This window comes from Phodopus roborovskii, unplaced genomic scaffold (genome assembly GCF_943737965.1).
Source record: "Phodopus roborovskii unplaced genomic scaffold, PHOROB, whole genome shotgun sequence".
Classification (NCBI taxonomy): Eukaryota; Metazoa; Chordata; class Mammalia; order Rodentia; family Cricetidae; genus Phodopus; species Phodopus roborovskii.
In genome coordinates, this window is record NW_026125295.1 from 6,936,763 (window position 1) to 6,949,177 (window position 12,415).

The 12,415-nt window shown below is 45.8% G+C and overlaps 1 protein-coding gene across 1 annotated transcript in view; it reads left to right on the forward strand.

Annotated features, from left to right (window-relative positions):
* The window catches only part of Itga9 (integrin subunit alpha 9), a 289,334-nt gene that overhangs the window by 164,451 nt on the left and 112,468 nt on the right, over positions 1-12,415 (forward strand). The window contains exon 17 of the mRNA XM_051202213.1: positions 6,985-7,061. Coding sequence (XP_051058170.1) covers positions 6,985-7,061 — 77 coding nt within the window. The remainder of the gene's footprint in view (positions 1-6,984; positions 7,062-12,415) is intronic.

Sequence of the window (12,415 nt, forward strand, 5' to 3'; positions counted from 1 at the left end):
TCAGATTTCAACCTCAGCATACACATGTGTGGACATGTGTGCGTGCTCACGTACACACACACACACACACACAGAGACACTGTTCTCTAGTGTTGGGCACAGGTCAAGGGGCTTGATTCAGCCAGGGTTTTAAATCTCACACCCCACTTTTGTCTTCAGTATCCCCCATCGCCTTGGGATTTCTATTGCTAAGCAACCCTTATATATATAACTGGGGTTGGCTGACAGTTCAGAGGTATAGTCTATTATCCTGATGCAATGTTGTTGTGTGCAGGTAGACATGCTGCTGGAGCTCAGAGTTCTACATCTTGACTTGCAGGCAAACAGGAACTGGTCTATCTCACTGGGCTTGGCTTCAGCACATATGAGACCTCAAAGCCCACCTCCACAGTGACACACTTCCTGCAACAAGGCCACTCCTACTCCAACACAGCCACACCTCCTAATAGTACCGCTCCTTTTTTAGGGACCATTTTCTTTCAAGCTACCACACCAACTTAAGGAAGACTATTAGGTTGCTAAACCTATTGCTACACTAGAAAACACTCAGGAATTTGGCTCCTATTAGTTGAGGAATATCTGTATGTCAGCCCATTTCTCTTTTAATCTACCTGTCTGTAGGTTGTTTCCATAGTGTTGCTGCTGTGAATAGTGCTGTAGTAAGCAGGGAGTACAGCCAATTCTTCAAGGTGCACATAGCTTCTACATACACATACATGTGAACATGCATGCATTCATACACACATACACATTTAATAAAAGACAGTAACCTTATCATTAGTTACTGTAAATAGAATAAATTCCTGCAAATAAAAAGATTTAAAATGAGCCGGGCAGTGGTGGTGCACACCTTTAACCCCAGCACTCGGGAGGCAGAGGCAGTTGGAACTCTGTGAGTTCGAGACCAGCCTGGTCTACAGAGCTAGTTCCAGGACAGCCTCTAAAGCCACAGAGAAACCCTGTCTCGAAAAACAAAACAAACAAATAAAAGATCTAAAATAATGGAATGAGTTAAATATACATAAAGTCAAATTGTCTGCCCAAAACTTACTTCTGGTCAAGGAGTGTACATAGGGGTGTGGGGGGGAAATAAATGTTGAATATTAACCAAAAGAAAGCAAGAGTAGCTCACACATATGTAGCTCACACATGTGAATTTAAAGTAGAAATTTAAAGGCAAGAGCTGTCTCCAAAGGCAAAGGTCTTTACATTGTAATAAAAGTAATAGGAGTGCTACCAATGTTCAAGCCCCTAACACTAGAAATGAGGCCCTAACAACAATAAAAAACTCAATTCTGGTGCCATAGTTTCAATACTGGGTAGAACCCCTACACAGAAGACTTCTGTCTTAGTCACCGTACACTGCTGTAACAAGACAACCCGATCAAGGCAACTTGGACAAGAAAGCATTTCATTGGGGACTTGCTTACAGTGTCAGAGGGTGAGTCTGTGATCACTGGGACAGAAAACTTGGCAATGGGCAGACAGACAGACACTGGGGCAGTAGCTGAGAGCTTAAATCTGACCCTCAAGCGAGGCAGAAAGAGATGGAGACAGGAACTGTTGTGGGCTTTTGAAACCTTAGTGACACACCTCCTCCAACAAGGCCACACCTCCAGATCCTTCCTAAACAGTCCACCAACTGGGAAACAAATGTTCAGGTGGCCCATGGGGGCCATTGTCATTCAACCTGCCACAACCAACAGGGAAATGAGTTGAAGAGCACTGTAGACCAGTACACCCATAGGTGTGCATGCGACATTCTACCCAGTGGCGCAGTCTCTCTCCAATGCATGAGGAATGTTCTCCAGCATAGAATGTATGGGAAAACATAACTCTTCCCAAGTAATGAATCTTAACAAAGCTTGAAATCATACCACGTATCTTTTCTGAACACAACGGAACGAAACTAAAAATCAGTAACAGAAAAATAGGGGGAATGGTGAATCTGCTCATGGATTTTCCATTTGGCAAACCCCGGTCAAGCCACCTCATCTGCTGAGTTCCCACCAGGGGTTCTGAGGTCCCCGAGAGCTCCACTCCCGTGACAGCTTGATCACATGGGAACCTCTTTACAGAAGGTTGGGTTCCCTTGGTTCAGAGTAGCTAAATTGCAAGAATAACTAGGAGAGAGCTGTTGTTTTTTTATGGTGTTGGCTTGCGAGTCACATGACTTTCTCTTTGGCCCCAGACCTGCTGATGGCAGGGAAGCAGTCATTAGTTTTATTCTTCTGTATGAAGGACTGTTGTGTGTCACTGTAAGGAGTGTTAGAGGAGACATTCTGTGTAGAACCTTGAAAAATGCCTTCATCTAAACTAAAACAGGTTCACAACTTAAGCTGTTTCACCATCAATTAGGAAGCCTCAGGGTGCTCTGTTAGGAGCTGTTTTCCCGCCAGCCTGGTCCCACAGCCGCGTCAGCCCCAAATAACACACAGAGACACTGTATTAGATATAAAGCTGTTGGCCTGTTACTAGCATTTCTTATTGGCTAGCTCTGTCTTAAATGTTAGCACATTTCTATTCATCCAAGTATTTCCATGTGGTCTTATCTTACTGGAGAGAGGGTCCAGACCTCTGTTCTCTCAAGTCTCTACATCGTGAATCTCTTACTATATCTCCCAGAATCCTCCTTGTCTCCTAGTCCCACCTATCTTGCCTTCCTATTTGCCAACAGTGCTTTATTCATTAACCAATAAGAGAAACACATTTAAAGAATGACATCTCCCATCATCTCCTCTTTTCTGTATAAATAAAAAGAAGGGTTTTAACTATAACATAGTAAAATATATAACAAAACAGTTATCAAGTAAGAACTATAGTTAATATTTAGTCCATTAACATTATCAATAATTGAAGAAAATATTCTATCATCTATCCTATATTTGTGAGTCTAAAGTCTTATATGTAACTTAGCTTTAATCCTAACTAAGGAAAACTATAACCATAACTATCTGTCTTCAACTCTATCAAAGACCACAGAAGGATAATATATAAACTCTAGAAATGACAGAGACAACTCACTGCCTGGTTAGTCACCCGAAGTTCTTCTGTAATGTTCCATCTTCAGCTCATAGGCCATAGTGTATCTGGCAGATTCTTCAGCAAAGCAGGAAACTTTAAACTGTCCATCTGATTGGCAGTTTGTCAGTCACTTTTCTCTGTTTCCTGTAGACTGTCTGGCAGACTCTTCCATGAAGCAGGAACTCTACAGTAATGTCCATCTTGTTTTAGCAGTCTTTTTTCTGTGGGTCCTGCATGTCCAGTTTATACAGCATAAAGTCAAACAGTCCAGACAAGAGCAGTATCTTGCCCAAATGGCTAGTCTTGCCATATTGGAAGCAAACCCCATAACGAGTTTCTTTGATGTCCATCTTTCTTTCTGACACAGGTGGTCTTGTCAGGAGCAGTTGTGCCTCACTGTTAAGAAAAGTCCTAAATGATTTTAAATGCCATATTCTGTAGGTCTTTGAAAGGTTTGAAGAATATTTATCCATCTATCTCAGATAGTATCCATATATCTCAAATATATCTGTGTATATCTAGAAATTCTAAATAACTTCATTTTGACTACTATAGGTGACTATCTAAAATCTATACTAAATTATACATTTTAAATTGGCTATATAAACACAATACCTAAACAAGAGGAGAAATATACATATCACAAAATTGACCTTAAATTTGTATCAATAAATGAAAATCTACTCCAAAGCAAAGCATCCATATCTATACCATAATCCCCTTTTTACCTTTAAAGAGATTAGTTGTGGTTATTAACCATTTATAACCAATCCCATATAAATGAAAACAAATATTTATTAGTAATATTTGAGAGTTTGGGCATTGTTCTTTCCAAACTGCTTCCTGCTGGTAGGGGACGCTGTCTTGGGAATCCTAAGAAGATGCAGAAATCCTGGCTGTAGTCTGCAAGGCTACCTTGTCCCAGCTGTTTTGAATGTTGGATCACCTGGGACACTGCTTCAGGGGGTCTTGCTTGATCAAACCGTATTAGTCTGGAAGGAATTCACAGCTTTTTATTTTCTGTGGAAACAAAAATAGAAATCCTTTTCCCCAGTAACCTGTCCTTAGACTTAAATTTTGAAGTTAAAGTATTTTAAAAATATATAAATTGGATTAATCTAGCAGTATTTTTTTTAACAGTTTTTGCTATTTCTTCAGCAGTCAAACAATACAAAGACAACACAATAGCATAGTATCCAGTATCCAGACTCTCTTTGTGCTTTCCATCTTTATGTGGCTTTTTTATTACTTTATATTTTACTTTTATTTTTTTATTTTTTGAGACAGGGTTTCTCTCTGTGTAACTGTTGCCTGTCCTAGAATTAACTCTGTATACCAGGTTTGCTTTGAAATCTTGCCTCTGCCTCCTGGGTGCTGGAATTAAAGATGTGTGCCACCATACCCAGCTACTCTCTTATAAAAAAAAAAATTAAAACCTTTATTCTGGTTTTTTTTTTTTTTCTCTCCAAAGCCTATGTATATTTTAAAACACACTGTGAACTTTTAGAGGCTTTTTTAAAATCTGGATCTGTCTTTACTCTAAATCTTTATCTTTTTCTGGCCACGAGTCTTTTATCTGGTAAACAACATTGCTAAAAGGAAAGCCACAGCTGTATTAGCCAAGGTCTATCCAAGATGGTGTGTGTGGGGGGGGGTACTTTTACCACCAGAACTGAGAGCCTTGGTCTATGCTGCCATCCAGCAACATGCTGTTGGCTTGGAAATGTGGTCACTGCCATTGCCAACTCTTGTACACACCATTTAGTTGTTAGCAGGACTTCTTAGAAGCCTTGTAGTTTTTTGCCGCTATGGTGAGTCAGGAAACCTCCCTTAAAGGAGCCACGCAAATCTGTTTGTCTCTACCTCTTTCCATCACACTTTGTCCCATCCCCACCTCCTCCTGTAACACGCTCTCTTGAACCACCAACCAGGTCCCAAATCAAGACATGGAAACTTATTATTAGTTATGAATATTCTGCCTTATATTATATGTGTCCCACTAGCTCATAATTTAACCTTTTTCTCTTCATCTACATTTTGCCTCAGGGCTTTTTACCTTTCTTTCATTCTGTGTGTCCTACTTTTCTGCTTCCTCCATGTCTGGCTGGCAGCTACCCAGTTGACTAGCCCCAAGTGCCCCCCCCCCCCCCCGCCTCTCCTAGATTCCCCCTCCTACTTATTCTCTCTGCTTGCCAGCACATCTTTACATTGTTAAACAAATATAAACAAATGTAACACATCTTTACATAGTTAAACAAATGCGGCTTAAACAAATGTAATAGGCCTTTACATAGTTAAAGTAACGTCCCACAGCGCCCACAGTCCCATCTCTTCCCATTCCCAGACGTCATCCTATGCTGTCTGTAAAAAGTTCATTTTCAAAAAACAAATGCATAAAAAAAAGGCTCATTTTCATTCAAGGGTGCTCCTGGGGACAGAAAGATTTTATCAGACAAAACTTGAGTATCAGGGAAAATGGACTTTGAGTCGCAACCTATCCCTACACACAAAGAAAGTCATTACACAGTAACAAAGGTTTCACCTTGGACCTGCACAGTCCCCACACCCTCTTCTTACCCTGAACATCTGCCCAACCCCCACACCCTCTTACCCTGTTCCCTCCTTGGTGGCTATGGGACATCAGAGAAACCATTTATTGAAGCCACTTTGGAATTTGGCTTTTTCTTGCTTCGGTAGGATCCAAAAGAACACAGGAAGTTACTTTTTTCCCCAAGACTTCCATGATAATCAAGGAAGGGAATGCTGGCTAGGACACTTTATTCTTTTGGAAATGTGGCATGGGATTATGAATTTCCATGGGCAAAATTACCCTGTCTGGTAGAGTCTAGACTCTCTGTTGGCCAACAGGCTTGCTGGAGTCACACTGGCACCCTGAGAGGCCATATGAACTGATAGTCTAAGGGAACAAATCACCCACAACTACCCTTGGTAGGAGGGAGAAGAAAACCTCACCAACTGAGCAGTATCCTTGAAGGAGTTGGAAGCTTGATAAATTACAGCTAACGAAGGGCAGTTTCCAAACCCTCCTGAGGTAGAAGAGTAGGGGGTGCTGCGGGAGATCTCCGTTGTCTAGTAGAGAGGATGCTCTCATAGATCAGAGCACCAGGGAGGTGGAGACCACAGGGAGGGGCACATTCTCTCATCCTCTTATACTTTGGGGAAAGGGCTAGCAACCTCAGCCAGAGCCACTCCCCACTGTATGGTCAGCCTCCACAGGCAAGCTGACACTCTGCATCCCTGGACCTGTGGAACTCAGGCCAGCGTTGACTGACACACTGAACTCCAGGCTTCGACTGTTGAGGCCCAGCCCTGGTGACATTTTCTGCTTACCACTGGCTGCTAAAATATCCCTGTCCTCTTGCGTCCTCAGCCCCAAGTCTCAGTCCCTCTGCGACTATAATGCAACATGACCCCCTTGCTCCTGCAGAAAATGGTTCCTTCCTCCCTAAGAGAGAACATGGGAGAAATGAGAGGCTGACATCTCAGTATACTTTACACAGTGGTTGGTCACTGATATCTGAGAGCATCGAAAAGATATTCCTAGACCAGCTCGGGCCGAAAGTCACCTGTCGTGCGTGACCATGGCTGGCCTTTCATGAGAGAGATGGGAATTCAAACAAGGTCCTGAGACGGCACAGGAAGTGTTCTTACTGACTGAGCCATCCACCCAGCCCCTCCTGCATGCTTCTAGAAGGAACTACTTGAAGCTCCCAGGAAGCTGAGAATTAGGACAAAGAAGAGATGTACTCATGGTGTCAGGTGGCAGGTCTTCCCTGAACCCTGAGAAAGTCCCCTCCACGTGCCAGGGAGCTGGCCTCTTGGGATTGTGAGGGGAGTGCCTGGAGGGCTCGGGGAAGACACCTGGTTTGGAAGCCAGTGGTTGGCCATTACTCATTCATTTAGATCCTGTGTCAACCTTCTGGTTTTTCTCTCCCACAGACAGTTTTTGAAAGGAACTGCCAATCTGAGGACTGTGCAGCCGACCTGCAGCTTCGGGGAAAGCTGCTGCTTTCCAGGTAAGTCATTCTTCTTTCAAGACACTGTTCCAAGAAGCCTGGAAGCTCACATTTCCCCAACAAGAAAGGATAAGCAGTACTGGATATTTTGTGAGTTGGTTAGAATGTATGTTAAAAATACAGATTCAATAGCAGATACTACCAGAGGGATTAGCTGGGGTTCAGTTTGCAGTTACACCCCATCTCACAATTGACTGCTCCTTACAATCTCTGTTTATTTGCATGTTGAGAGGGGACTTGTCATTTATTACGTTGGGTTACATTGCACCATGGGAAACTGCCAGCATTTGACCTCTGGGCTTGGTCTCATGTGACTTAAGGTGGTATTATGTGAAAATCCCTTTCATCCTTCCTCCTGTCATTTAACAGTGGTGTCTGTATTGGAGCGGAATGGTTTCTGAAGCAGGATGGGGTGAAGGAAGGGGGCAGGCAGCCAGCCCACTGATGCAAGCAGTCTCTTTATTATTTCAGGGCTTCCTCCCATAGTCTGCCAAGCCCCCAAGGCTAGGGATGAACACACCAAAGCCTTCTGTTTCCCCTTTGCCAACCTTTTAATCTCCTTTTAGAATGACGGTGCTTGTCCTGAGCCAGCCACATGCCAGACAATGGTTTCCTTTTATAATGCACCTTCTGAAAGATATTAGCTTTGGGCCAGGAAGCCCCTCTACAGGATGTGTAGCCACTTCTCAAAGCAACCGTCAGTGTTAACAGGCATTGGAAGAGGCTGTACTTGCCCTTACCTGAAACACTGAGAGTTAAGTGTGAATCAGTGATGACACACACCCTGGGACCTTTTGTTTGTTTGCTTTAGATAAAGTCTTTCATAGCTCAGGCTGGCTTCTAAACCACACCTGCCTCAGCTCTAGAGTGCTGGGATTACAAATGTGTGCCAGCATGTCTGGCTCCAAGGCTATGTCGTTGTCACTTTTGTGTGTGTGTCTGCGTGTTTGTGTGTATTTGTGTATGTATGTTGTATGTATGTTTGCGTGTGTTTAGGTGTGCTTGCGCGTGTTTGTGTGTTTGTGTTTGTGTGTGTTTAGGTGTGTTTGCATAGGTTTGTGTGAGTTTGCCTGTGTTTGTGTGTGTGTAGGGGACTATGCATTCACATGTGTACCCATGGATGCACAGGTCAACATCACATGTGTTTTCTGGGACAGGTTTCTCTCACAGGCCCTGTGACCCTGGAAACCTTGAACAACTCACTGACTAGTCTAGACTGGTTGGCCAGGTGAGCCTGTGGCCACCTGTGTCCACCTCCACGGTGTTAGAATGACTAGTGCACACCACCAAGCCTAGCCTTCATATGGGAATGAACTGAAGGTCCTTGTACCTGCATGACGAGCACTCCGTCCACCAAGCCAGAGCCTTGCTTTTTCGAGACAGGGGTTCTCTGTGTAGCTTTGGAGCCTGCCCTGGAGTCCATTCTGTGGACCATACTGGCTTTAAACTCACAGAGATCCACCTGCCTCTGCCTCTGCCCCTGGAGCTCTGGGATTAAAGGTGTGGGCCACCAGGGCCTGGCAGGCCCCACACTTTTACTTGCAGAGTTTAAAATGTTTTATTCACCAAAGGGAAAGCACAGTGGTTCCATTTCTTTAGTCTCAGCATCCTGTCCCAACCCCACCCTAAGTGTACACACACAAACGCTTCTTCCATTGATGCTGATTGCCTCTGGTTTGACTCTGGAAGGATGGGTGGCTTCCAGGGGCACATGCTCTCCTAAGCTTAGGAAATTGCTTTAGACTCGGAGAGTGGATAATGGGGCTGTTTAGCAGCGAGAGGAGCCTCCCGGGTGGTTAGAGACATCGGTTTTAAAGACGGTTCATGAATTATCAGCTCATTCAGTTTAATTTTAGGTATGTCTTCCAAAAAAAGTGTTTTGGGGAAAATACAGGAGTTTCTTTTTATGTTGAACTAGACTGTAAATGCTGGAGTTTATTTTGGATCCTAGAAGACTTCATGTGGTAGGAAAATATCCACTTGATCCATGGTGAAGCATTGCTAGGAAAGTCCTGGCGCCCTTGCTAGCCACTTGTGAATTGTGCTTTCCGTGCAGCAAGATGGAAAACTCGAGGGCCGTGGCTGAAAAGCACTTTTGGTGACAGTTGCTGCCATCGCTGACCTTTCCAGAGTGTCAAAGAAGCATGGCAGGAAAAACCCAAAGTGTGATAATGCTGCCTGTGACATCTTACCGATATGGTCACCTAAACAAGACCTGCACAGTGACATCACCAGTCCACATCCCAGTGTGGATGGGAGCAATCAAACAAGGCCCACCCCAGTCTTCCCTAGGTATGAACCTCCTAATAGTCTACCTAGTCCTAAATGGTTAGCACTAAACACATACACACACAAGTAACCCTGAATGGACTCATAGGGTTATATCCCCCAGCCATGCCCCCCCCCGTGTGTGTGTGTGTGTGTGTGTGTGGTGTCTGTGTGTGTGTCTGTGTGTGTGTGTCTGTGTCTGTGTGTGTGTGTGTGTGTGTGTGTGTCTGTGTGTGTGTGGTGTGTGTGTGTCTGTGTGTGTGTGGTGTGTGTCTGTGTGTGTGTGGTGTGTGTGTGTGTCTGTGTGTGTGTGTCTCTGTGTGTGTGTCTGTGTGTGTGTCTGTGTGTGTGTCTGTGTGTCTGTGTGTGTGTGTGTGTCTGTGTGTGTGTGGTGTGTGTGTGTGTTTGTGTGTGTGTGGTGTGTGTGTGTGTCTGTGTGTGTATGTCTGTGTGTGTGTCTGTGTGTGTGGTGTCTGTGTGTGTGTGGTGTGTGTGTGTGTCTGTGTGTGTGTGTCTGTGTGTGTGTGTCTGTGTGTGTGTCTGTGTGTGTGTCTGTGTGTGTCTGTGTGTGTGTGGTGTCTGTGTGTGTGTGTCTGCGTGTGTGTGTCTGTGTGTGTGTGTCTGCGTGTGTGTGTCTGTGTGTGTGTCTGTGTGTGTGTGTGCGGTGTGTGTGTGGTGTGTGTGTGTGTGGTGTATGTGTGTGGCGTGTGTGTGTCTGTGTGTGTGTGTCTGTGTGTGTGTGGTGTGTGTGTGTCTGTGTGTGTCTGTCTGTGTGTGTGTGTGTGTGTGTCTCTGTGTGTGTGTGGTGTGTGTGTGTGTCTGTGTGTGTGTGTCTGTGTGTGTCTCTGTGTGTGTGTGTGTCTGTGTGTGTGTGTGGTGTGTGTGTGTGTCTGTGTGTGTCTGTCTGTGTGTGTCTCTGTGTGTGTATCTGTGTGTGTGTGTCTGTGGAGGATGGGGAAGGAGGGAAAGAGAGAACAATGACACAAAGTGGCGATCATTTCCCCTTACGGATGTGCAGGTCACCTGAAGGTCGCCTACAGTCCACTGTGCCTCTGCAGATGCCTTCGTGCATCTGAGTCTGATGAGGGGTGGATTCTAGGCCTAGCTGCCCTAGCTTTGTGACTCTGGAACCAGTGGGCTAGAGAAGGTCAAACTCATCTGAGGGCCAGCACCAAGGAGTGATGACTCTTAGTCTGGGCTCAGAACTGGGACACTGTTACGTTGTCCTTGTTCTGTTTGCTACAGCATGTCACACAGCCAAACTCAAGGCAAGGGCTGGAAAATATTTTGACTCTTCAGTGAGCGGGTTTCCAAGATGTATGGGAAAGGGCACGGACACAGAGGGGGCAAAGGATGGAGATCATGATGCCATCTGCTGCGGTCCACGAAGAGCAGGGTAGGCTCCTGAAATCATAACACTTTCTGGGTGGATCTGGCCTTTCTTGGAATCTCATCACCTTAGGGACAGAGACATAGCCCTGGAACCTCTCTGGGTTGGGTGTCTGGACCTCAGCACAGTGTCCTTAGACCTCTATGCCCTTCCTTAGGGATGAGGTGTTTTCCTACAGGACTGTGGTCTCTTCCCACAGCCACATCTTCCATGAAAGTAACCTCTGTGGCGCTCTTACAGCCCCTGGTTTCCCACAGGAGGTCTCGGGGAAAAACCCATCCATAGCCAGGTGAGTGGAGACCTGAAACCAGAGTCTTGTGAGCCAGGCTTGTGAGGGAAGGCACAACCAGAAGGTATCGGTGGGATCGAGGCTCTAGTACAGTACAGTTTAGTGCCTTGAGGCAGAGGGAGCTCTCCTGGTTATTGACTAACCTGTGATTCGTTACTGCCCGGAGTGCAGCACACACTCGTTTCTTGTTTGAGCAGGTACTATGAACAGCTGCAGAGATGAATGGCGAATGTGTCCTGATCTCCTGGTCTGTGTAGTCTAGGCAGGAGTCTAGCTGGCAGCGGTGACGGGTGTGAGAAGACGGGGATGGGCTAGCGGTGATGGGTGTGAGAGGACAGGGCTCTTACAGGGAGCATCTCCAGGGGCCCCATATCAAGGAGAGTGGAGAGAGTTGGGACACTCTGGGTAAAGTGAAGTGTGAGCACAGATCTGGACCCCCGTGACGTGAGACGAGGCAGAAGGCGAGAGAGGAGTTGGATTACAAGGTACCCATGGGACTTCATCTTGAAGCCAGGGGAGGATAGAAGAGGAGAGTAACCCTAACAGGGATTCAGTGAGCCATGCTTGGGGACCCAGGGCATAGGATGTTAGAGTGGTGAGTCATTTGGTCTCCAGCATTCAAAAACAGTATGTTACACCTGGAGCTTTGGGTCTATACTCTTTCTATCCATCTCAGTTCCATCTGCCTGGAAAAGGCCTGAAGCATGGGTATCAGCTGGCTCTCGCGTGCTGCGTGGCAGGGTTAGCCTGTGGGGGCTGCTGGGACCGTCTGCACTGCTCCTCAAAACTTCACCAGGGTGCTTTGTGCAGAACTGGGGCCTCTCATTCATCTCTAGAACCTGGCTATCACAGGTTCTGCGCCCTCGCTATGGGAAGCTAAAGCACAAGGGTGTGGGAAGGTGCTGGGCAGACTGCAGCGCAAGATGCTATGGCAGACTGAGGGGAGGGATGGGCCAGAGACCTGCTTACTGATCAAGGGTGTGCACTGCTCTTAAGGACCCAAGTTCAGTTACCAGTTCACAGTGACTGTAACTCCAGCACCATGGCATCAGGCACCTCCCTCATGCTTCTTTGGGCGCCTCCATTCATGTGTGCACCCCCCAACACACACACACACACACACACACACTCATACCTCTTTCTCACACACACTCGTAACACTCTCACACACTCACACACTCATACACACTCACACACCTCTTTCTCACACACTCACACACTCACACACACACTCTCACACACCTCTTTCTCACACACTCACACACACTCATACACACACTCACACACACCTCTTTCTCACACACACTCGTAACACTCTCACACACACTCACACACTCATACACACTCACACACACTCATACACACTCACACACCTCTTTCTCACACACTCACACACTCACACACTCA